We start from the raw sequence: 27,671 nt of genomic DNA, 5'->3' as shown, positions 1-27,671 counted from the left end.
ATCACTGCGTCTGTTTGTTCTTTCACAGCAAATATTTTACTTTGTCAGGGGTTTGTTTGCTTGCCTTGCTCGGCTGTGCGCCTGCTGTAACAGCCTACTTAGAATTCCCACTTTCCATTTGCTTTGCGCTGACCTCTTGCCGTCGTTATGCTGAAGTTAGACTCTACTTTCCTTAAACGTCTTCATCAAGTTTTGCTTAGTTTGGACTTTTGCTTGCAACAGTGGCTGCATCCATAAATTCCCAAGATAAAGCATCCAAAACACTGACCACTGCATTTAGACACTGTGCCAGTCAACTTCATCGATTTTATTTTTCTCAAAGCCTGTGGCAATACTTTTTTGATATACTGTGACCTTGTGGGTGGGTACAGCATTTTTTCCCAAAGTAATCAATGATCATTATACAGCCAAATAGAAAGGAGACTGGGAGAAGGAAGCTGAAGCATGAGGTGTGTTCAATACAACCCTGGATGTCTGTACAACAAAACATTGATTGTATTCCTTATATTGCTAACAATGATGGTTAAATAACAGTTCACACCTCATATATACTGGATAGTTTACCAGAGGACATGTATTGAACAGCAATAAGCTGCAGAGACATGAGATTGAGATAAAAAGTCATGTATATGAGGAGATTTACTCTGAGGAGAGAAAATCAACCACTTTCCAGACGTAGCTGAATGGAGCTTCATCATGTCTATTGATCGAGAACAGCTTTAGCCTAAATATCACTTCAAAAACTAACAAACAAACAATCAAAACGGCTGATTTACCTTTGAAATTATAGATTTTTTTTGCCACTTGGTGGAAGCAGAACATATACAGTACTGTGCAAAAGTTTTAGGTAGGTGTGGAAAAAGTGCTGTAAACAAAGAGAGCTTTCAGAAATATAAACGATTGGTTATTGGCCCCAAATGTATTCTGCAGCAGGACAACGACCCAAACACACAGCCAACGTCATTAAGTGCTATCCTCAGCATGAAGAAGAACAAGAAGTCCTGGAAGTGATGGTACGACCCCCACAGAGCCCTGATCTCAACATCGTCGTGTGTCTGGGATCAGAGACAGAAGGATGTGAGCAAGCCGACATCCACAGAAGATCTGTGCTTAGTTCTCCAAGATGTTTGGAACGACCTACCAGCCGAGCTCCTTCAAAAACTGTCTAGAAGAAGGCAAAGAGTGGTCGCACCAAACATTGATGTGATTTAGATTCTCCTTTGCTCCTCCTCTGCATTGTTGATTGATGATAATAAACGATTAACACTTCCATTCATGAAAGCTTTCTGTGTTTACAGCATTTTCCCCTCACCTGCCTAAACCTTTGCACAGGGCTATATATGTGTATAGTTTGCAAAGGTTATTTGGGATTTCTAAATTAAAAGTAACTTATATTTGACACTTTCAGTTCAGATCTAGTTCAGGTGTTTAATATGGCCATCATATTACTCCCCGTCGTTCTGTTTGGGTACACATAATAAGAAATATGCTTGTATACTAATCCAAAGCACTGAAAGGTAAAGTGTTAGTCCTGTAGTTGTAACTCCAGGCTAGCAACCCCTTTCAAATAAAATTAATCACGTGAATCATGTGAAGCCACATTAATTCCAACATATTAAAAACAGCAGATATAATATATAGATTCATTTTATATATGAAATGGCTTCCATTTGTTCGCTTTACTTTGCCTATAAAATGTATTTGGAGAAATCGTGATTTTAATCTACCGCTGAATATTTCATGTTTCATTCCCATGAAGCCATTAGCTACAATGGGAAAGGCGACACCCTTAATGAATGTGACTAGGAGAGACTGTGACAGCCAGCGGGGACTACAAAAGTCTTCAGCACTGGACAAGTGATAATAAAACCAGACTGAATTTAATAGCAGACTCTTGTACTGTACAAATGTACTTGTTTTAAAATCTCCTCATTACAACAAAATAAATGAAAGCAAGTTATGATGTAGGCTTGGCTGGAAAAACAACAGGAAGAGGAAATGTGTGTGCTCAGGCGCGTGTGCTGATGCCCAGCCTGACTCAGTCTTGGCTTCAGCTATAACAATTATCAAGCTGGAAATAACAATCATTAGTGATGACCCAGATGCAATGAAAGGCAGAATTTATATTAGAGGCTTTTTCACTTCTAGAATTTGAAATAATGACATATTAGACTGGATCAGGTTTTTATTATCACTAAGATATTAAACCATTGACGGACGTTTCCAATTAGATGTTTGACCATATTATGACACTGTGAATGCAAAGGTAGCGTTTGGTAGGTTGGAAAATATTCATTTTGGGTCAGCAGTCAGGTACATACTGTTAGGATGGCTTTAACCACACCTAATGTAGTTGGAGTGGTTAAAGCCGTCCTTAATCTGCTCTGTGGGTAAGAGCTCTCTGACTCTAAGGGTCTGCAAATTAACCAAGCAGAAACCTCTGAACCGAATGAAGCGCCAAGAACTGCAGTTCTAGAAAGAAAACTTAAAACTATCTGTAAAAGTATTTAAAACAAACAAAAACAAAGTTTCCTCCTTTTAATGAGCTGCACAGGAATGGGATTTTTGAATATCTGCTTTTTATCATTTTGTTTTATTTTGCTTTGCCGATAACTAAAGATAGGTGTGCACACTCCAGCACTTCAACTTCGTTCCCAAATGTAACAATTTCTGACCGAAACAAAATAAAAAATAACACAACACAACAAAGTACTACTGTTGGGACTTCTTCTAGGTGTGGACGCCTGAAACCAGAGGTGACTACAGAGGTCTATAAACCAAAGCCATGACTTGATGATGGTACAGCACGTTAAGTCTCAGCCCTACATGTCTGTAGATTATAGATTACAGTCACATGATCTCTGTTTTCTTGCACCTCCCAATTCAATTGCATAAACAACTAAACAAGACACTCAACTCTGTCACCTGTAGCGCCTGCAGGCTGCCGTTTACCTCAGCTTTGTGCAAGGAGCTTGATGGAGTCGATGGAGTCGGTGGAGTGATAATGAGGTGAGCTGAGGGAATCCTGCTCCTTTCCATCTGTGAGCGCTGTTGTTCGCTGGCGTCGGTGAAACTTTCTTTGAAGCAGATCTAACTTTGTTGGACTTGGACACTTTGCAATGAAACTTATACGATGTGAGAATGTAATCAAACTGCTCGTCAGAAGGAAAGTTTGATTTTTAAGACGTTTAATCATTAACTGGTGTAATGTTAGCTTAGAGAGCAGTGCAGAGGATGAGGACATGATGAGAAAGATGATGAGGAAAATGTGCGTGGGCAAATCACGTATGTCATTTGAAAGAGCTATTAGTGATCTTTAAATTAAAAGTAACTTGTAAGTGTTACTATAGCCAAATACATAAACACAGATATGCAGAGCAACGATGTCCATCTCAGCCACTGGTTTCAAGATGGCAGGGTAACAACAACCAGTGTATTTTTAATTTTACGTTTAGAAGAATGAATCAATTTTCTAGAAGAAACCATCACACACTAATCAATAATACGTACAGCATCATTTTTTCTATTAAATAACCTCAAAGATTTACCTTTAAAGCTGCTTTATAAAGTCATGAAGAAGCAGCATCTACGTGAGGCAAAAAAATCACTCAAGGATCAGTCAGCTGCTTTTGGAAAAACACTTTCTTAATAACACTAAGATCACAGTTTCCTGCTTAATAAATCAGATTTTCTAATAGCGTGTGAATACTGTCCACAGTTAACTTCAGCTCCTCTATTAAAAAGAGACACTAATTATTAAACAGTGTTTGAATGTGGTGCTGACTCCACATCTTCATACTTTAAAAAAATACATCATTATTATTCATGAAAATGTAAGGCCTTCCCATTTCCCATACTTTCTGTTACCGTCTCTTCTGAGTCCTTCACATTAGTCACCGTGCCATCACGTGTCTCTGCTGAGCGTCTCCATACTGAATACGATACCATTTTCTTTTAATGGAAAATGTCCCTGGATATTTATTCGCTGCTCTGCTTCTTCTTTTCAACACAGTTTCTGTCGTCTTCCACAGAGTTTAACGTACAAACTTTTGTTGGACCCAAAAACTTTATTTCACTGAGCTATTAAATCAAAAACTGTAAGTTAAGAGAGGTTGTTTTAAAGCTGCTGCTTTGTGGGTTTTTGTACAGTAACACATATTTGGTCATTTTGCCTCTGTACACCACCACTACTATTTAAAAAAAAAGTATTGCATTCACCGACACTTATATTTATTCACAGCGCTCAATTACAGTGGAAACCATGTGGAGTGGTAAAGCTAACAATCTGGTATGTTCCTAAATGCATAAATAGAGCAGATACCTCAGCAACACCAGAACACCTGAAAGGCTTGATGGCCGAACGATTTCCCTGAAAACAACTTCATAACATCGAGTCTCAAACATTCCCAAGGAGGAAGCTGCGTCATCGTCACAGTCTACAACAACAAGGCATCAGCATGACTGTCAATAACAGATGCATGCAGGCACAAACCACTGGTTACACTCAAGAACATCTGAAAGACACCCAGTTGAACACCCTCACTTATGCCTGATTTCAGAAAACAGGATAAGATCAATTGACTTAAAACGCAGAGCTTCTCTGCCAGTGTCTTCTTTTCCTTTCTAAGGGAGATGGCTTTCGTTAGGCTGAAACCCCCCAGGGCAGAAACACTAGTGGACACCTCAAACAGACTCTAACGTTCTTTTAACATAAAAGAAACCTCAAACTTCTGACTGATGGCACGAACTGCCTGAATACAAAGACCATCCAAATACCACCAACACCAATAATAATTATTCTGATATTTTTTTATTTTTGTATGTTTCCAGGTGTCAGTCTGACACTAAAGAAACCTTTATTTAGCGCTTTATATAGCCTCTGTAGGAATTATATCTCACTTATCTTAAATGCACTACTGTATAGCTCTGTGTAAATAATCATTCTGTACATTCGATAATTTTTAACCCTACAACTGTTTACAACTTGCATAGTTCCCATTTCTGTATAGCTGTATATCTCAGATTCTGTAAAGTTATTTATTTCATATTCTGTATAGTTTTTCATATTTATAGCCTGTACATAGCTTGTACATACTTATAGTTATAGAATATTCACAACATACTTCATACCGTGTACATTATAACATAATAGACCCATTTCTGTAATATACTCACATATCTATATTATTGCTAATATATATTGTAATATATCTATATCACTAAAGCACTACTGGATGGATGCAAACTGCATTTCGTTGCCCTGTACCTGTGCATGTGCAATGACAATAAAGTTGAATTCTATTCTATTCTATTCTATTCTATTCTATTCTATTTGAACTATTGAAACGTATTAATAACTTGAGAACAAAAGAGAAATAAAGAAAGTGACAGTTAATGTGTGGAGGAGTCTGTGAATCAGTGAAACAATGAAAAAGTGATAACCACCAGATCTGAACACGGCTCAAACACATGCTGACCTGGTAGGAGTCTGTGGCCTCACGGTCCACTGAGCGGCTGACTGACACGGCTCCTGAATTCATGTCAATGGTGAAGAGACCTTTGGGATCCTGGTCAGCACCGGGGCCTGTCATTCGGAATATTTGTTCCCTTGGCTCCCCCGTTGAAATCAGCTGCAGACATATGGACACACACACATATTCATTCTAGTAAAAGAAGCTTACAGAGGCTTCAATGGTGATGCAAATCCCTGATAACTACCAATTAAAATTTTATAACAGACTTTGATTTAATTTCATCAGTTGGTAAATTCATCTCATCTGAAACAAGAAATTTCACATCATTTCCCTGAGCACTGGAGGCCTGCTGCGACTGCTTGCACATGCATCATCAGATTCCAGTGATATAAGTGGAACAGTTCAATAATTCATATAAAAAACAGTTTTTCTTAATAATTAAGTGAAAATGTTATGTTTTGTTGCTTTTATCATTGTTGTTATTTAGGTCACAGGAAAAAGGTTTTGAACTAAACGCTAAATTAAACACTGTGAACAAAGCAGTGATGCTTTTCAGGAATTCTGCCAATCTAGTTGGCTCACGGTTCTTTTTTCTGAGGCGGGAATGATCTGACCCCGGTGCTTTTTGGATAGAGGCACTCACATGAGTCTGTCATAGCCAGCAGCATGAGCGGGTACCCCAGGAACAGGAACAGGCCGGTGCAGAAAAAGAAAAACAGACAGAACAAAGCATTTTAGTAACAAATTTAGCAACAGTTACTAAAGCTCCTGAAAGGGCAAAAAGTGAGAGATTATCTGGATTACACACTATTATAACTAAACACCACCTTCATCGTCAATATATCAAATGAGGAATAAATACAATAAAATATAATATATTAAAAAAATATAATAAAAAGGAATAAATTAGCATATTTTTCGGACCATAAGGCTTTTATCGAGTGGAAAAAAGTTTGCGTTCATCCTCCAGCTTCACTGTGTTTATGCTAACATAGCTGTGTAACTAGCGATCACGTAGCACATCATTATATACCAGCTAGCCAAACTTCAGTAACCCTACAAACGTCACTGCTGTTTAGTTTCCTGTCTTCATTTATGTTGGAAGTGACAGCAGAGCTGTACGTTTGAATTTTTCAGAAATCTCTCAGTCAGAACATGCTATATCATGTTTAGGTGGAAGCTAGTGAGCTAACTTCCTGCTAACTCTATTAAACTTCATAAATTTTGTTTTGCTGGATGCCTGGATGTTACAACTGGTAGAGCAGCCACACTGATCATTTTATTAAAGATGAAAGAATTTAGACAGTTTGTAACTCTCAGTGATGCTGCAGTGTTCGTTTGACTTTGGGAGTTTTGGACCCAGAACATCTTACTATTCATCACTGATTGAAGAAAATAAGAACAACCCCAGGTTTCTCTTCAGCACTGTAGCCAGGCTGACAAACAGTCAGAGCTCTATTGAGCCAACCATCCCTTTAACGTTAACTAGTAATGACTTCATGAACTTCTTCACAAATAAAATTTTAATCATTAGAGAATAAATTACCAATAATCATCCCACAGATGTAATATTATCTACAGCTACTCTTAGTACCATTGATGTTAAGTTAGACTCTTTTTCTCCAATTGATCTTTCTGAGTTAACTTCAATAATTACTTCCTCCAAACCATCAACGTGTCTTTTAGACCCCATTCCTACAAAACTGCTCAAAGAAGTCCTGCCATTAATTAATGCTTCGATCTTAAATATGATCAACCTATCTCTAATAATCAGCTATGTACCACAGGCCTTCAAGCTGGCTGTAGTTAAACCTTTACTTAAAAAGCATCTCTAGATGCAGCAGTCTTAGCTGATTATAGGCCAATCTCCAACCTTCCTTTCATATCAAAAATCCTTGAAAGAGTAGTTGTCAAACAGCTAACAGATCATCGGCAGAGGAATGGTTTACTTGAAGAGTTTCATCCTATTAGAGCGATTAGAACATGCTGTAGGTATTACAGGTACTGCACTGCAGTGGTTTGTATCATATCTATCTAATAGACTCCAGTTTGTGCATGTAAATGGAGAGTCCTCTTCACACACTGAGGTTAATTATGGAGTTCCACAGGGTTCAGTGCTAGGACCAATTCTGTTTACATTATACATGCTTCCCTTAGGCAGCATCATTAGAAGACATAGCATACATTTACACTGCTATGCAGATGACACCCAGCTCTATCTGTCCATGAAGCCAGATGACACACACCAATGAGTTAAACTGCAGGAATGTCTTAAAGACATAAAGACCTGGATGGCCGCTAACTTTCTGCTTCTTAATTCAGATCAAACTGAGGTTATTGTACTCGGCCCTGAAAATCTTAGAAATATGGTCTCTAACCACGTTCTTACTCTGGGTGGCATTACCTTGGCCTCCAGTAATGCTGTGAGGAACCTTGGAGTCATTTTGACCAGGACATGTCCTTCAACGCACATACAGTATTAAACAAATATGTAGGATTGCTTTCTTCCATTTGTGCAACATCTCTAAAGTTGGAAATATCCTGTCTCAGAGTGACGCTGAAAAACTAGTTCATGCATTTATTACTTCCAGGCTGGACGACTGTAATTCATTATTATCAGGATGTCCAAAAAACTCACTGAAAAGCCTTCAGCTAATCCAAAATGCTGCAGCAAGAGTCCTGACAGGGACTAGAAAGAGAGAGCAGATTTCTCCTGTTTTGGCTTCCTGTTAAATCCAGAATTCAAAATCCTGCTCCTCACATACAAGGTCTTAAATAATCAGGCCCCATCTTATCTTAATGACCTTGTAGTACCATATCACCCTGTTAGAGCACTTCGCTCTCGCTCTGCAGGCCTACTTGTTGTTCCTAGAGTATTTAAAAGTAGAATGGGAGGCAGAGCCTTCAGTTTTCAGGCCCCTCTTCTGTGGAACCAGCTTCCAGTTTGGATTCAGGAGACAGACACTATCTCTACTTTTAAGATTAGGATTCAAACTTTCCCCCTGAATCCTCCCTTAGTTATGCTGCAATAGACGTAGGCTGCTGCATTGAATCATATCTGTTATTAACCTCCGTCTCTCTTCCACAGCATGTCTTTATCCTGTCTTCCTTCTCTCACCCCAACCAATCACAGCAGATGGCCCCGCCCCTCCCTGAGCCTGGTTGTGTCGGAGGTTTCTTCCTGTTAAAATGAAGTTTTTCCTTCCCACTGTCGCCAAAGTGCTTGCTCATAGTGGGTCATATGATTGTTGGGTTTTCTCTGTATCTATTATTGTACAATCTACTGTACAATATAAGGCGCCTTGAGGCGACTGTTGTTGTGATTTGGCGCTGTATAAATAAAATTGAATTGAATAGATTACTCCACGAAGCTCCTGAGTACGACAGCCGCAATGCTCCAACAATCCATCAAGCGGTGCGGCTTCATAGCTTACTAAAGTTGTACTAAAACATTTTTGACAGATTTTTGAGCGCTGTGTAGCACATAATATTGGTTCGGGGTCAGTAAGCACAACCAGAATTCATATGTAAGGCCCACTGTCGATTTTTGAGAAGGTTAAAGGATTTTAAGTGCACCTTATAGTGTGGAAAATACGGTATGTTACATCTTCATATTTCTTATGAATTATGGGGTTACACTGCATATTCACAAATGTTCTGTTCAAAACATTGTGACCCGAAGAACCAGGCTGTCAAAACCATGACAACTTTAAAAGCTCTAGAAATCATTACCCCCAAAAGGTAAGGATATAGAATTAGATACTTCTGACCTCATTGGCCAAATTAATGAGTGATTAGAGATTTGTAGGAATTGAGAATATTTGGCAAGTTTGTATACAGCGACTAGAAAACAGTAAAGATAAGGTGTGTGTGTGTGTGTGTGTGTGTGTGTGTGTGTCTGTGTGATTTCATTTGAATCATTCATTTCCTGTCTCGTCTTATGGATCAGTGTAGCTCACACCTCACGTTGTGTATTTTTTTTAAACTTATCAAAAATAAATAAAGTAAATCACACAAAAATGTTCAGAAAACAAAGGAAACCAAAACATCTTGAAATCCATCACTTCTATAAATTTGTTCTTTCTAAATGCCACAGAAGCACGCCGAGGGTCATCACCAGTGTCAGCACTCTGGGCCTCAACACTGTCGCTGTGTCAAGGACCTAAATGGTCACCCTGTATGGTGCCTGTGATAAGAGAAATGCCACGAGGCTGCCTTTAATGAGAATACACTTCAATGGGACAGCAGCTAAAATGAAGGCCTTTCTACTCCCACTTGAAAGAGCATGGGACATGAGACTACAGCGTTACAAGCCTGCACCAGATGAAGCTGAAATGCTTATAGCCTCTCCAGAGCTCTCTGCCATTTATCTCTATGTCCTGCTTCATCTTTTCCCTCTGCTCCCTCTCGCTCTAAGGCTCCTTGGTCCCCCGGTTCTTACTCTCTCTAATATGTCCATCCTAGCTCTTCTGTTAAGCATCAATATTTCTTTATATAGTCATCCTTTTCCATTTCCTCTTGTGCTTCTTCTTTTTAAAACATAAAGAAACATCCACATTTTTAAAAAAGCTTAGCAGTAGGCAGCTTTTTATGAATAAGCGCCGCATGCTGAGAATATCTCCTCTTGGCTTTTGTTTTGCTTTTTTTTTCTTTAAAAAAATGTCAATATTAAAAATTAGAACGGCGTAAAACGTCGTCTTCGTAGGACAGAACGCGAAAACAAAACCCAGTGCTGCACACACTCAAACAGGTGGCACTGCTGTCATTAAAGACAGAGATATTTCTGGTCTGTAATCACAGTGACAGCCAGCACCTGCAGAGAGTGACAAACTGGGTCAGATGAAGAGAAGTGAAAAAGAATGAGGTGCAACATTAGTTGGATTCACAGATGGCTTGGCATCAAACTTTGATAGGCGTGGGGGGGAGTGGAGGGAAAAACAAGAACAGTTGTAGAGGGAGGCAGGATGAGGAGAGAGTAAGTGAGAGAGGCAGATGTAGGGACTGTGGGAGAGGGAGAGATCACTGATAAAGGCACAATAACTTCAGCTGGAGAGTAGCTGAAGTGTCAGGAGAAGTTTAGGCTGATTAGACGATGTCTCTGTGGGGCCCCAGCGTGATAATTTACTGTGCACACAACACATACTCTCTGTGATGTACACGCATGCTGGCGAAGAAATGTGCTCCCAGTGGCTTTGTCTCCACTGAGTCTGTGTGTGTGTGTGTGTGTGTGTGTGTGTGTGTGTGTGTGTGTGTGTGTGTGTGTGTGTGTGTGTGTGTGTGTGTGTGTGTGTGTGTGTGTGTGTGGGAGGACTGATGGGAGAATCTCACCTCTTTCTATCAGATCTCATTACCACCCAAGCATACATGAAAGACTGCTGGGCTTGTGATACTGCAGGAAGATGACAAGAGGTGTGCTGCTGCTCTGCAACACCAAACAGCAGCTTGTTGAAAAAATGAGCAGCAAAACAATAAGACCAACAGCAGAGTGTGTAAGTTTATGATTGGTTTTGGTGTGTTAAAACCAGCGTATGCAAAATGTCGGGTGGATGAGGAATAAAACCTTGTATAGGTGTGTGTAGCTGCATACCTGTGATTAGTGATGTGAAACAGGAGTTGAAATACCGAGTACAGCCTTACTGCTTCCGTGGGAATTATACGTAGCAGTAAGCTGCTGCTAATCAAATGCACTTTATTAATGAATCATGAGCAGGTGTGAGCACCTCTGTAAAAACAGAACTTTGGAAAGTTTGCAGCTCTGGAGCATTCAACTGTGCGTTAACATAATGCCACAATCTACCCAGGAGTGGATGCTGTGACAAATTTACCCCAAAGTCCCCAACGCTCAGATAAACTGCAAATAAAAAATAACATAATAAATTATAAGCCTGGATCAGCATGTTAGATGTCAATCTTTACTACAGAACACGACTAGAAAAAAAGCTGAACAACAACAACAAACTTTATCTATACAGCACATTTAAAAACCAGTGGTGTACCAAAGTGCTTAACATGCAAGAGGGTAAGATGAAGTAACAGGGAAGGATGAGGGCTATGGCAAGGTACCAAAATGTGCTAGCAGCTTGAATGGCATTAAAACACATGAAGGCAAAAGAATTGCATATAAAAGCATAAAAGAAGGCTAAGTGTAGAGGATAAAACAGTCAAAAAAAATGTAAAATGAAGATAAGAATAAGCGTTAAGCTAACTATCAAGCAAGCGTTAACTGGTAGAAAAGGCGAGGCTAAATAAGTGGGTTTTTAACTGCGATTTGAAGGAATGGATGGAATCAAACTCGCGGACAGCGATGGGGAGGTTATTCCATAAATCGGGTGCAGCCAAGGAAAACGCGCGGTCACCTCTAGTCTTCAGCCGAGATCTCAGCAGTACCAGGAGTGACCGGGAAGATGATCTTAATGCTCTAGTAGGGGTGTATGATCTAAGTAGCTCAATGAGGTAGCTTGGTGCTATATTGTTCCAATGCAGATCAGCAAGGACAGGGGTAATAGAGACACGCCGCCCACTACCAGTAAGGAGACGAGCAGCTATGGAGGAGAGTAGAGTTAAGACCAAAGTAAAGTGAGTTGCTGGTTTCAAAAGCTGTTTACCAGGAGAAAGCCTCTTGTTTCCTAGAAGAACACTGCAGCACAGCTACAGTTTGCAAAGTTGCATTTGAGCAAACTTTGGAAACAAAGTTTTTTTTTGGTTAAAAAAGGAGATGTCTGGCTATAATGCACCGCACCCTGCTTGGTAAGAAAAACACAGCATGTCAGTACAAACACCTCATTGTGACTGCCCAGTACATTCTGATGGTTTGGGCTTGTTTTGCAGTCATAGGGGAACGCTGCACTCATGGATTTGACTATGAACTCCTTTGTTCATCATCTGATTAGAGTGAGACGTCAGGCTAAAGCTCGGCCGAAACTGGGTCGTACAACAAGACGATGATTGAAAGCACAGCAGCAAAAATCAAGGTGCTGCGTTGGCCCTGCCACGGTCCAGACCTCAGTCTGACTGAAATGCTGTGGTGGGACCTTAAGAGAGCTGTCAGAGATGGGCATAACGCGTTACTGTAATCCGATTACTTTTTTCAAGTAGCGAGTAAAGTAAGGGATTACTATTGCAAAAACAGTAATTAGATCACCGTTACTTTCCCGTAGGAACGCTGCGTTACTGCGTTACTAAAACCGTGATTTTTTTGCGAGAATGTCTCATGACAGTGACGTAAGCGAGTGCGACGTTCGTGACAACAGCTGTGTGCAGGTCAACAATGGATCATATATCGAGTGCAGAGAGAGTATGAGCGTGCAGCGTTTAAAGCGTGGAAGTACTGACCTTAGCACAGAGCTGTGCACAAACAAATGCCAGCAAACCTCAAATGGATAATTTTATAAAGAAGAGTGGGCCAAAAATTCTCCCCATCGATGTGAGACACTCGTTAAAGTCAAACAGAAAATAATTTAAACTTCTGCAGGACACTGAATCATAGGCTATGCACAGGACACGACTGAATGTACAAAGATATCTTCATGAAAAACACATATTTAATATAAAGTTAGTCTAAAGAAAACATGATCAGTCTGAGTCATTAACATGCAAAAGCCTTCCACACACACTACGCATGTCCTTGTACTTTTTAAGGGAGAACGAGGGAGTATTCTGACTCGTGTGTGTGTGTGTGTGTGTGTGTGTGTGTGTGTGTGTGTGTGTGTGTGTGTGTGTGTGAGAAAGAGAGAGAGAGGGGAAGAGTATCCAGTAGCATCCCTCAGTGATGCTTCTGTTATCCCTGTCAAGGTCACACAGCCAGCTGCGAATGACAATCACCAGCCATAAAAGGACTCCTGGGACCGCGCCAGTGTGTGTGTGCATGTGTACAAGCATGCAAAGCTCGGAACAGCGCTTTGCCTGATTGTCCTGCCACTCCAGCCTGCTAATGAGGGGGACGAGACAGAAAGGCCTAGTGAAGACGCGGACAAACAGAGCAGGGCCAGTCCTCCACGCTGGACGATGGGAAACACAGTTGGGCTAATTAACAGGCTGGTTAGTGAGGGCTCTAAAAAACAGAAATAAATGGAACTGCTAGCGTCTCGATGGGCTTTGGTTGCCTGCATCGGTTTTTCTCAGGCAGATGGATGACCAATCTTTCAATCTTGCTCAGGCTCACACATGGACAGCATCTCTCACGTAGTTCACAGCTGACAAATCTGGTTTTTATTGCATCCCTCTCATCAAAATGGATTTCACATGGGCTATGTGTGTCTGGAAGTCTGCGTCCGATAGTTTTAACTCGCTGTCGGCGAACACCAAAACGAGCATGATTGTCATGCTGAAAGACAGACGGTGAGATAGAGTCAAGAACTTTGTGGGTTTTCTTTAGACAATTAAGCAAATCAGTTAGATCTGATGAGAGGGCTGAAGGCGGCCTAGTTTTCTGATATTGTAGCTTCTTTATGTAAGAACAGGAAGACAAAGACGGAGACAGTGGTTGGAGAAAAGATGCAAAAGTTTAAAGGAAGAAACACTACAGCTGACAGACACCAGATAGAGGGTGAAAAGACAGCAGACACATACAGACTGACAGGCAGAGCAAATCAGGCTGCGCTCCTCACAGAAACAATGAAACAAAGGTGTCAGAAACATCTACTCGCTGTACTATGTTTGAGGCTGAGGCTACAACCAAACCGGGGCCTCATTCCTCTCACCAGCAGAACTTTATTGGTGCTGTCATGTCGAGTCAGACACGTTGAGTTGATTTGTGAGCTGGACCCAAAGGTAAAGAAGGATAAACACAGGCTGAATAACTGACAGCTTCAGTACAAAAAGTTAAGATTGCTCTGCTGATTGAAGGGTTTGAGACTCCGTGTTGACACGTCGGAGACTTTGGTGGGTATTTAATGAAGCTTCCTCCTTTTTTTTCTAGACTATAAATTTGTATTTATTTTACGATTAACCACTCACTCTGATATAAAGGCTTGTTTGAAAATTTAAAGACTTTCTATTAGGACTAGAGATGGCACGATACCACTTTTTTATGTCCGATACCGATATCATAAATTTGGATATCGGCCGATACGATATGAATCCGATATAGTGTGTTTTCAATCAATAAAGCTGTTTTTTAAATATCTTGCTGTATTTTGTATACGTTTATACTCAAGTTTAAAAAACAAACAAACACTAAAGCTATTCTGTTATACCTGTATGCAAAAAATATACTGCACCCAAAAAATGTCATAGTTCAGCAAAACTGATCAATCTAATAAACTTAAACCTGCACCATCCTCCCTATTCTGGTATTTTAAAGAGTACTTAGCAGAAACATTAAGCAACCTAACTAATAGGGTTGCAAACTCCCAGCAAAAAAAAAAAAAAAAAAAAAGGGAACCCCCCCACCCTCTACCTCATGATGCTTAATCGACGTAATCAACCTTAATCTGATCCAGTGTGGAAGAAAAATGCACAGAAATAAATTATTTTTCAAGAATAATTAAATAGATTCAACATCTTTCTTCAACAGAACTGCACAGATGGTACCTTCCCAAAGGAAAAAGTACTGTAGCTTACTAGGGTATATTAGACTTAACAGTCACTATATACAGTAATGGACTTCTATACATTTTACATCAGATTAAAACTTTGGGTGTAAGATTCAGATAAATATTAAATAATTAAAAGCTCGACATTTTAAATGAGAATAAGAAAGAAAAGTATGTCTTTGTGCCCCCTTTTCCCTGTTAATGCCCTATCGGCCCCCCTGGCTAAACTTTGCTAGATCCGCCCCTGCACAGTTACCAGCCGTCAGCTACGTAGAAAAAGATCCTGGTGTAGAAAGTAAAATTAAATAAATTCTAACAACAGCTGATCAAGCTTAAACGTGCTGCTGTTGTTCAGCCGCTGGTTTCCTCTTTCTGGCACGAAGTGGGCCAAAAACAAACAAGAGACACGGACTCGCGACAGAAAAGCCGATCAGCTGATCATTGATCTGTATTAATAGACCTCTCTGCATTGAATCATATCTGTTATTAACCTCTGTCTCTCTTCCACAGCATGTCTTTATCCTGTCTTCCTTCTCTCACCCCAACCGGTCGCAGCAGATGGCCCCGCCCCTCCCTGAGCCTGGTTCTGCCGGAGGTTTCTTCCTGTTAAAAGGGAGCTTTTCCTTCCCACTGTCGCCAAAGTGCTTGCTCATAGGGGGTCATATGATTGTTGGGTTTTTCTCTTATGAAGCGCCTTGAGGTGACTTTTGTTGTGATTTGGCGCTATATAAATAAAATTGAATTGAATTGATCAGTTTCACGATTGAAGTAGCAGCAAGAAGAGAGAGAGAGAGAGAGAGAGGCAGTCGCTCCAGGTATCAGTTGTTAAGCTTAATGCGGGAACGCTTTACAAACATTCAGAGATGAACTTACACACTTGCTTTACTTCTCTCTGGGGTAACTTCCTCGGAGATGAAATGCTGGTTTGGTAGCGAAGCTCCAAATACTCAACCAGACCGCCGACAGGTCTCACACGCCACAACCGCTCTATCACGTGATGCATACTGCTCCAAAGTGCTACGGTTATGAGCCGAGTTACGCCATGTTGCAAGTTTTGTGAGGTACTTGTTTGATATTTAATGGATCGGATTACATTTTTTATTTCTCTCCGATATCCGATCCAGTAATTTAGGTCAGTATCGGACCGATACCGATACGTAATATCGGATCGGTCCATCTCTAATTAGGACCACAAAACTTGCCCAGACTGCTTTCTCGGAGCCTGTCCAAGCAGCTGGGATGCAGACCTGGAGCCAATTAGAAACATATTTTCTGCTTAATTCGCTGTAAGTTTTATCTCTTTTAAAGTGGATGTGAAATACTACATGTATAAAGATGATGGAGCGCTGTTCTCAAAAACAACCATGGATTTAACGCCGTCTGTGAAGCTGGATTTAAGCGTTCCGTTTTAGAGCATCTTAGGTCAGGACAGAACATCACGTCACTGGGTTGGTTGGTTATATATCTGTGGACAGGGCTGGACTGGGACATAACATCAGCAATGATGTACACTGTCTGAACTATCTACAACACATGGTGGAAACCTGAAATTAAGACAGAGAAGACTAGAGGTGAGACATGACCATTAGTGAATATTAACATTGATAAATGACAGAAAAAAAACAAACAAAAAAAAAAAAAGATAAATGACAGATTTTTGCCACATCAATAAACGGCAGGGCAAAATATTTTTTCTAACATGGCAACCTTTAAAAAGTGAAAGGAGACAGAAAGACAGGTGAGAAAGAATAAAACTTGATTGACTTTTTAAATGGCATTTTACACACAGTACTGGTGCAGAATCTAGAAAGTGTGGGAAAATACTGGCATCATGTACAGTACTTACTTCTGAAGAAATTATGATGGGACCCTCAAAAAAATTACTATGTACAATAATGGATTTCTATACATTTTACATCAGATGAAAACTTTGATTGTAAGATTCAGATAATTATTTATTCAAAGTGAGACATTTTAAATGAGAATAAGAAAGAAAAGTATTTCTTTGTGCCCCCCTCTCCCTGTTAATGCCCTACCTGCCCCCCTGCCATAACTTTGCTAGACCCGCCCCTGCACAGTTACCAGCTGTCAGCTACGTAAAAAAGGATCCTGGTGTTATTTGTCTCTCAGAAACAGTTCATAACTTCCCTTCAACTCATTCATGTCACCTAAAAGGTAAACCTGTTTCTCCATCACAGCTCTGATGATCCAGTAAGGACATCTCCTGGTTTCATCTTCATGTTTCCCTCTCACCAGATAACCAAACCGACATCATGACCAGCAGCTTTACAGCTGTGGCTCCAGCAAACATCAGCTGATATTAGAAATTAATATTAAATCAATTCTAACAACAGCTGATCAAGCTTAAACTGCTGCTGTTGTTTAGCGCGACATCTGCTGGTTTCCTCTTTCTGGTGCAAAGTGGGCGATAAACAAACGAGAGAGAAAAGCCGATCAGCTGATCATTGATCAGTTTCATGATCGAAGTAGAAACAGGAGAGGGAGGGGGGAGGATGAGAGCAGAAGAAACAGCTGTGCAGCGTAAACACAGAGTAACTCCAGCTTTGTGCCTTTTTCATTATAGCTAAAGTCCGGGACAAACTGTTCCTTTTCACCTCAATACAAAACGCGTAATATTTTCTCTGAATACCAGACGATTCAGCTTTTTACGGGACGGTTGGCAACTCTACTAACTAACCTTATGAATAAAATAAAGTTCAATAACATCATAGCACCCATCCAGCTGTATAGAAACTCCGTCATGCTAGCTAGTACGCAGTACGAGTTATTGTAACTGACTGCAAAAAGTCAGCACAACAACAATAAATTATATCTAAACTTGGTTTATATCTGTTTATATCTGTCCCAGTGTCAGTTCACCTGACACTGGGACCAGCGGCCGCCTCGGGTCTCTCCTCCTCCTGCCTTCCCTTTCCCTCATCCACCTGCTGGCCTCCACCACTTGCTAATGTTACTGACTCTGTGGAAGCTCCGCTATAGCCACCACAAAACAACTGAGTTATTTTTACACATCTGCCAGCATCTGGCCAATCCACCACCTCTCATTGTTTTTTCCGTAACGGAAAAGCAACAGATTCCAGTGACAGAAAAAGACAGATGAACTTGAAACGCTGGGTCCAATACAGCTTTGTTGCTTGGTTCTCAATTACATTCTATCCTGTGTTTCCCAGGGTTCAACTTTCAGTTTTTCCTTTGGTCATCACTTGTGATTGGCTCCCAACCAGATTTAATGGGGTCTTATGGCTTTAGGAGAATTGCAATTTGAAACATCCTTTAGATAAAGGGAAACAGCTCAAAACTGGAGCAAGCTGTTGGCTGGACGATCAAACGAGAGCCAAAAAAAGAGACAGAAACCCAGTAAAAATCCCAACTTTCCAAAAACACAACAATACTTTTTCTGTTTGTTAGTTTTTGTGCAATAAAAAACTGTATTTTCAGTCTTTTACAGGAGGACTTACCAAACTGCCAAAAACTAATACTGCAGCAATCACAATGGCTGAAAAATAAGGAGTTCATGAAAAATAAATAAATAAATCCTTCTGTCTGAAAGAAACAATTTACCTGTTAGGTTTGGGGAGTGTCTGTGTGGAGCGCTCAGTGGATCTGCGCTCGACAGTGCAGCCTAGGCGGAGTAGTCGAGCGCAGATCCACTGAGCACTCCACACAGACAGCATCGTCAGAAGAAAAGTTGATAAAATAAATTAAAAATGTTGTATTGTTCGATACATATGTGTACTGAACCGAAAGCACTGTATCGAACGGTTCAATATCGATACGAATATCGTTGCACCCCTAATATTTATAGGTCAAGGAAAACATTTCTCCCTGAAGCTTCAAGTTATTTTATCAGCCTTCTATCCCCACATGACAGAATGACTCACACTTAATCCCAAACAAGAAGGCAAAAAATGAAAATAAAAAATTAAAAAAACCTTTTAAGATGAAGCATTTAGACCACATGGGCTGATTTGACTGACTTGTCTTCCTAAATACAACAGTCTAAAAATGGTCCTATTAGCTGACTAATTATCTATTAGAGACTGAAGTGGCATCTACAAAGAGAAACGTTTAAGCATATCTGTTTCAATGCATGTTCCAGCTGTTGTGTGAGCTGTTTAAGGGCTCCGGAGGGAGGGCAGGGGGGAGACCTCTGTATCAAAACACTTCCACAGCTAGCAGGAGGTGTGACATAAACAACAAGGTTCTTAGCCTTCCCCTGTGAGCCCTGCTGACAGCTGACCCCCCCCCCAAAGTACACACACACACATTGCACATGTGCACATATGCACACACTACACATTCAAATTGTATTCCTCTCGGTGTTTCTCACTGCTTATCTCTCAGAGGGAAGAAGGAAGGATGAAAAATGAATGGCTGCCACATGGAAGTAGTACGGTTGTATAAGAAGAAGAAAAGCTATTGGTGTGGAAAATCAATTCCGCCAAGTCACCAACACATAGCTTCTATTAGGTAAAATAGCCAACATTAGCCTGTCTTCTCATGCAGAGCTGAGGGATGAAGGGGTACCGGCATGAATGTATGGAATGCACAAACAGTGATGAGAAGCAGGAATTGGGAAACTAGAAGGACGGTTAAGGCATCCCAGTGGAAGAAGAGAGTGAGAAAATAATGAATGTCATGTAGGCACAATGCTCCTGTTGCTCGTTTGAATGCATAAGTACTGCGCAGGGTAAACTGCTCCTCCTGTGTCACTGGTTAACGCTCTGCCCAGTCAGGTCCAGAGCATACTGCAGAAATAATGTGTCCCATACAGATTACTCTATTCTGCTGACTCTTATCTTCCTGCTGTTGGCAAGGCAAGAAATTTGCACGACCCCATAGCCAACAGTTGTTCCGCAAAAGTATCACCTGGTGGTCTGACACACTTGGTCCAGTCCAACCTTGTATCTCCAGGCTTTACAGGGACCATACTGAGCACAGCATTAGTATGAGGGGTAGAGCCGCTTTGTGCCGTGGTCATGCTCTCCAGGGCACAATTATCTGTTATGTGCAAGGCTCAGAGAGGGATATCTTTTTTATTTTAGTCTGAGTGAGCATTGAGAGCTGTGGATGATCTCTCAGTGCCCAGCCTTAGAGCAAAGCTCATAAATCAAAGCTTTGTAAAACAGATCAATATAAATACCTTACACAGGTGTCCAAGTGTTTGACTTTTGGTTGATCGTTTGTTCTGAAAGTGATTTAAATGTTGCATGTGAAAAAGTGAAATAAAACACATCTGAGAGAGAAACTGGAGAGTGTCGAGCAAGTTATTAATGTTTTTAATCTCCCATACAAGTAATCAGCTGCGTCACCTTTGCTTTGTCACCAGGACACACTTAGTTTCTTTTCTGTGATGAAAGAATCAGGCAACATGCTGCGGAGAGAATTTACCAAAAGTCCAAATGTAAACTTTTTTCTGTAACACACATTTCACATTTGTGTTTTAATAAATGTGCACATGAAGGTTTAAATTCAGGGATGTTTGCAAATGTTTGCACTAGAGATGGACCGATCCGATATTACGTATCGGTATCGGTCCGATACTGACCTAAATTACTGGATCGGATATCGGAGAAAAATAAAAAATGTAATCCGATCCATTAAATATCACGAAAGCACCTCACAAAACTTGCAACACGCCGTAACTCACCTCAGAACGTTAGCACGTCGGAGCAGTATGCATCACGTGATAGAGCGGCTGTGGCATGCGGGACCTGTCGGTGGTCTGGATAGCATGTGGAGCTTCGCTAGCAACCCGGCATTTCATCTCCGACAAAGTTATCCCCGAGAGAAGTAAAGCAAGTGTGTAAGTCCATCTCTGAATGTTTGTAAAGCATTCCTGCGTTAAGCTTAACAAGCGACTGCCTCTCGCTCTCCGGCTGCTACTTCAATCATGAAACTGCTTAATGATCAGCTGATCGGCTTTTCTGTCGCGAGTCCGTGTCTCTGGTTTGTTTTTGGTCCACTTTGCACCAGAAAGAGGAAACCAGCGGCTGAACAACAGCAGCACGTTTAAGCTTGATCAGCTGTTGTTAGAATTTATTTATTATTACTTTCTACTCGAGGATCTTTTTCTACGTAGCTGACGGCTGGTAACTGTGCAGGGGCGGATCTAGCAAAGTTTAGCCAGGGGGGCCGATAGGGCATGAACAGGGAAAAGGGGGCACAAAGACATACTTTTCTTTCTTATTCTCATTTAAAATGTCTAGCTTTTAATAAATAATTATCCGAATCTTACACCCAAAGTTTTAATTTGATGCAAAATGTATAGAAGTCCATTACTGTATATAGTGACTATTAAGTCTAATATATATACCCTAGTAAGCTATAGTACTTTTTCCTTTGAGAAGGTACCATCTGTGCAGTCTGCAATTTTGTTGAAGAAAGATGTTGAATCTATTTAATATTTCTTGAAAAATAATTGATTTCTGTGCATTTTTTTTTCACACTGCATCAAATTAAGGTTGATTACGTCGATTAAGCATCATGAGGTGGAGCGTGAGGGGTGGTTCCCTATTTTTTATTTATTTATTTTTGTTGCTGGGAGTTGGAACCCTATTAGTTAGGTTGCTTAATATTTACGCTAAGTACTCTTTAAAATACCAGAATAGGGAGGATGGTGTAGGTTTAAGTTTATTAGATTGATCAGTATTGCTGAACTATGAAATATTTTTTTTTTGCATACAGGTATAACAGAATAGCTTTAGTGTAGTTGTTGTTTTAAACTTGAGTATGAACTTATACAAAATGCAGCAAGATATTTTTAAAAAAACAGTTTTGTTGATTAAAAAACACTATATCGGATTCATATCGGTATCGGCAGATATCCAAATTTATGATATCGGTATCGGTATCGGACATAAAAAAGTGGTATCGTGCCATCTCTAGTTTGCACACTCGACCCATAACTGCAGATTATGTATGTATCAGAGTTTTCTTTACAAAAAGGGTCTAAAGCTGATCGTTTTGGCTCAAACTGATAAAAGGATGTAAAATAATAAAATTACAGATAAGAAAAACGACTGATCACCAAGAACAGATTGTATGAAAATGTGTTGTTATTTTTCTATTCATTAGTTCTATTTATTTGATAGAGATGTGCCGAGGTTGAAAGGTCTTTTATCATACATCAACTTTAACTTTAAAATTGCCATGTTACATTTTTTAAGGTCATAAAACATTATTACACATATACTAACACTGTAATATATATAGTTTATAGATACATGTTACGCTGCAACACTTGTACATATATCAAAATAGTTTAGCGCTTTAATCTGAAAAACAAAAAATCTTTAATTTTTTTATTATTTTGTCAAGAATTTTGATCTGGCCCAAAACACATGAAAGTCACTCCATGTCAGGATGTTATTGTTAGTTCTTTAATAAACTGAAAATCAGCATTTAAACCAAAATCCGAGCGCGACAAACTATAGATGAAAATGAACATCTGGTTTACCTTCCTCTCCACGTGGCGGCACGTGTCATACTTGATCTCAGAATAAAACGCTCCACCTGCGTCGATCATTTAAAGAACTCAACTTCTTTGACTACGAAGTCATTTCTCAAACAACAACAGCTTTTAAATATAACACTGTGTCATCCAGTAAACATCTGTTATGAAAGGATATTTTCAAAAGCAGCAAAAACAGCTTTTTGGTGGGTAAACGTCTCCACTTTATATGGTTACAAGTAACCATATTTATTAAAAAAACCATCCATGTCAGTGCAGAATAAACACAAGCGTGTGGCATTAGTGCTCCAAATGTTAACAACAGGCCCCGACATTTAATGCAATTAATATTTTATAAACAGTAATTAAAGAAAGTATTTACACAATTTAATTAATTTTCACACATCAAATCTCCCTCAAAAATGTAACAATAATAATCTGATTAGCATTTTTTCAATCATCATAGCTTGTCAAAATAAAGCAGACAAGTGGGCAATTAAAAACAGTTCAGTCTGGTAATTACTCTGCTTTTGACTGTGTGCAGGATAAATGACTCCTACATGCGTTGAATATTGGCAAGAACTGTAAAATATGAATATATTGTCTAAAAAAACAACACTATAAAGGTCAAAGGTCAATTTATTCCATACATGAAAGTAAATTAATAAGAAAATCTGCCTTAGTGTTTTTGGAAGAAAATAAAAACAACATTTTATATATTTTGTAAATAAGTCTGTGGTTAAAAAAGACAGGAAAGAGAGCCATTTCAGTTTTAACTTATTTTTTATGAAAAATACGCTTTTAAAATTGCTATTTAATGCACTTTAAACAATGGCTGTATCTGGGATGATAGGAGCATGTGTTCCTTACCTGGCCAATGAACTTGGGAAAGGGACCTCGCTCATTCTCACTTATAGATATATTAGGAACCAGCAGGGATCTCTTAGATCTGTACGGCAGCTTTTGACCCACGATATCCTACAAAACACAGAAGAGAAACCATATCATTGAAACTGGCAATAACTGAAATAGCTACATAATGTCTATCAACATTTTTAATTACCTGAAAACCCCACAACAACATCTAAACACACACACATACATAGCGAGTTGTTAAGTGTGCACTGAATGCAATAAAACTGTTAATACAGCTACTCTTAGAGAAATTTCTTTCTTTTCCTTTTTTAAAGGAGAGTTGTATATATAACATATGATGCAAACAAGCTGAACATCTGCATCTGGCAGTCAGCACGATATGCCTTACACATTTGGAGATAAGGACATAGTCTCTGGGAAAACTCTGCTGCTCTCACTAAATCTTAAATTCTTTATTTATATGTATTCAGCCCGTATGTTAAATAAGGATGGGAGAGAAAAGTAGAAAGCAAATTCAAAACAAAGCTCACAAGAAATGGTAAAAATGAAGAAATGAGCAAAGGCAAGGTTTTGGTAAAGTAATTGAACTGTTCGAGCAGAAGGAGCCCATCTGAAATGTTGCTTTTGCTCTTGAGAACACAATAGCATAATCTAATTTTATCTTCCACCCTCCTGCTGCTGTAAACAAAGACATGCTTTTTGCTGTGTAATATAGGGAAAAATTCTCCCTTTCCTTTTGAAATCTCGGATCTTTCTGCTCTGATGAAAATAATGCCTAGAAATGACCCCAGGAAGCTGTAACCTAGGCTGCTAGCACACAGTGATGAAATATCACGGCAGGGCAGTTCACCGATTGCCTGAACACCTGGACTTCAGCTGAGGAGCTCACACGTTTGTTTGACGCATTACTTTGATGCAAAACGATGCAGGAAAATGTTCTGTTCTGATGATGTTGGATCTCACATCGGCCTTTGACACCGTTGACCATCACATCCTACGTGAAAGGCTGAAATACTGGGTCGGTGTATCTGGATCTGCCTTAGAGTGGTTCTCTTCATATCTGTATGAACGTTACTTTTTTGTGGCAGTCTCTAAGTACAGGTCATCTTCCACGTCCCGTGGTGTGCTACATGGCTCTGTGCTGGGGCCTTTATTGCTCTTAATATATCTACTTCCCCACCAGCACAGCATTTTGAGCCCCTTTAAAGACATCTGCTACCACTACTACGCCAACGATATCCAGTTATACATTTCTTTCAAGCCCCAAGATTTTGAATGAGTGCTAAGAATCCATTAAAGTTTGGATGGCTGACAACTTCCTCCAACTCAACGAAGGAAAGACTGAAGTCCTTGTATGTGCTCCTGACAGACATGTACCTAAGATAATGAATGCTATTGGTCCTCTTGCAACATTTGTGAAATCGTCTATCAGGAGCCTCGGGGTAATCTTCGACCCGGCTCTCACTTTGGATGTTCACGTCAAATCTTTGGTTCGGTTTTATCACTTAAGAAACATTTCCAAAGTAAGCGCGACTGTATCTCGCACTGAACTGGAGATTGTCATTCATGCTTTCATTTCATCAAGACTGGACTACTGTAATTCACTATTTACGTGTTTAAACTGAAACTCCCTGGAGCGTCTGCAGATTGTTCAAAACGCTGCAGCAAGACTTCTGACCAAAACATCGAAGTACTCACACCGTTGCTAATACAGCTGCACTGGCTCCCCGTCGAATTCAGAGTCCACTTCAAGATTCTGGTTCAAGCTCCTGCCTACACCATTGAGCTTCTACAGCCTTATGTTCATAGCAGGCCTCTTAGGTCATGTGACCAGGGTCTACTTTCATTCATCAGACAAAGTTGAGAACTAAGGGAGACAGAGCTTTTGCCACTGTGGCTCCCAGACTGTGGAACTCTGTCCCACTGGGCATAAGATCTCTGGACTCAGTAGCTTCTTTCATAAAACAACTAAAAACACATCTTTTTAGAATTGCATTTTGTTGACTGTTGTCTGTTTTGTTTTACGCTTTGTCATCCTTGTGTGAAGCACTTTGTGATCTTTTATGTGGAAAGGTGCTATATACACTCAACAAAAATATAAACGCAACACCTTTGTTACTGCTCCCATTCCCCATGGGATGGACGTAGAGACCTAAAATTCATTCCAGATACACAATATAACCATCCCTCCCAAACAGTGGTCACAAATCAGTCCAAATGTGTGGTAGTGGGCACATCTGCTATATTGAGATAATCCATCCCACCTCACAGGTGTGCCACATCAGGATGCTGATCTGACATCATGAGTAGTGCACAGGTGTACCTCAGACTGCCCACAACAAAAGGCCACCCTGGAATGTGCAGTTTTGTGCGCTATTGGGGGTCTGGGGACCCAGAACCGGTCAGTATCTGGTGTGACCACCATTTGCCTCATGCAGTGCAACACATCGTTGCATGGAGTCTATCAGATTGTCAATTGTGGCCTGTGGAATGTTGGTCCACTCCACTTCAATGGCTGTGCGAGGTTGTTGGATATTCGTGGGAACTGGTACACGCTGTCGTATACGCCGGTCAAGCACATCCCGAACCTGCTCAATGGGTGACATGTCCGGTGAGTATGCTGGCCATGCAAGAACTGGGACATTCTCAGCTGCCATCTGCCCTGAACAATGTGAACCATGATTCATCCGTGAAGCGCACACCTCTCCAACGTGCCAGACGCCATCGAATGTGAGCATTTGCCCACACAAGTCTGTTACGGCGACGAGCTGGAGTCAGGTCAAGACCCCGATGAGGACGACGGGCATGCAGTTGAGCGTCCCTGAGACGGTTTCTGACAGTTTGTGCAGAAATTGTTTGGTTGTGCAAACCAATTGTTCCAGCAGCTGTCTGGGTGGCTGGTCCCAGACGATCTTGGAGGTGAACCTGCTGGATGTGGAGGTCCTGGGCTGGTGTGGTTACACGAGGTCTGCGGTTGTGAGGCCGGTTGGATGTGCTGCCATATTCTCTGAAACGCCTGTGGAGACGGCTTATGGTTGAGAAATGAACATTCAATGCACGGGCGACAGATCTGGTTGACATTCCTGCTGTCAGCATGCCAATTGCACGCTCCCTCATTGCTTGTGGCATCTGTGGCATTTTGCTGTGAGACAAAACTGCACATTCCAGGGTGGCCTTTTGTTGTGGGCAGTCTGAGGTACACCTGTGCACTACTCATGATGTCAGATCAGCATCCTGATGTGGCACACCTGTGAGGTGGGATGGATTATCTCAATATAGCAGATGTGCCCACTACCACACATTTGGACTGATTTGTGACCACTGTTTGGGAGGGATGGTTATATTGTGTATCTGGAATGAATTTTAGGTCTCTACGTCCATCCCATGGGGAATGGGAGCAGTAACAAAGGTGTTGCGTTTATATTTTTGTTGAGTGTACATAAAGTTTTACTTACTTACAACACACAAAGTGTTGGGAAAGCGAACACGGTTTAGTAAATCTGATTAGTATTAGTAATAAAATATGATGTGATACAGCCAAAATCTTTTAATAGAACGGATATCAGCAAAATGTTGGTTATGTTTGTTTATAAGTTAATAGCTCAACGAACACTTTTGGCTTCGTTTGGTCCTCAGTATGTCATGATCCAACTAAGGGATGTGCATATTTCACTGGTAATGACCCGTTAATCGTGATCTGCATGATGTGGACTTACTTCATGCTCAAAGAATCAACATGCTGCTGTGGTTGTCAGGCGTCAGCTCACATACTACATACCTCCTATGATAATATTTTGGACTTTTTTCTCTTTGAGTCTTTGGCATTGTAACCAAAGTCACTTGAAAAAACTCTCATGTAGATTATACGTCTGCTTTGTCAGAGCTTCCCTTCAATCTCTATATTAATCCCTCATAAACCCGTTGGCTCTGTTTCAGAGCAGTCTAGTACAAAACACACGACCATCTCTTATAACCTAACTAAAATTATTGATATTGTTGTTGCAGTTGCTCACTAAAATACTGAGAAGTTAAACATCCAGGAGAAAAAAGCATTTCCAAACTCCAGCTGGCAGACTAGTAAACTGATTAGCTTGACTAGCTAACTTGTTGATTTAGCTAATTAAACAGCAGCTAAATGAAAAAGTACAACACTGAATTTTATTCTTTTATCCAGATGGTAATAAGGTTCCTACTATTCAGTATCGCTTTGAACAAAACTTACTATTCCAATGCCAACATCCACAACAACCAACACCCCCACCTCAGGATTTCATTTTGACTTCGACATTGAACTTTGTCTATAAAAATGACAGA

General features: G+C 40.3%; 1 protein-coding gene across 1 annotated transcript in view; it reads right to left on the bottom strand.

Moving 5' to 3' along the window:
* Positions 1-27,671, bottom strand: part of cdh13 (cadherin 13, H-cadherin (heart)) — a 423,714-nt gene that overhangs the window by 213,032 nt on the left and 183,011 nt on the right. The window contains exons 4-6 of the mRNA XM_085411590.1: positions 23,352-23,459; positions 6,118-6,123; positions 5,478-5,630 (exon numbers count right to left, since the gene is read on the bottom strand). Coding sequence (XP_085267716.1) covers positions 5,478-5,630; positions 6,118-6,123; positions 23,352-23,459 — 267 coding nt within the window. The remainder of the gene's footprint in view (positions 1-5,477; positions 5,631-6,117; positions 6,124-23,351; positions 23,460-27,671) is intronic.

The sequence above is a fragment of the Rhamphochromis longiceps genome, linkage group LG7 (genome assembly GCF_057381845.1).
Source record: "Rhamphochromis longiceps isolate RC_006_pf linkage group LG7, R_longiceps_female_GT1.1, whole genome shotgun sequence".
In the NCBI taxonomy this organism is placed as follows: domain Eukaryota; kingdom Metazoa; phylum Chordata; class Actinopteri; order Cichliformes; family Cichlidae; genus Rhamphochromis; species Rhamphochromis longiceps.
The sequence above is the reverse complement of the archived record's forward strand: the minus strand, read 5'-3'. Positions and strand labels throughout refer to the sequence as shown.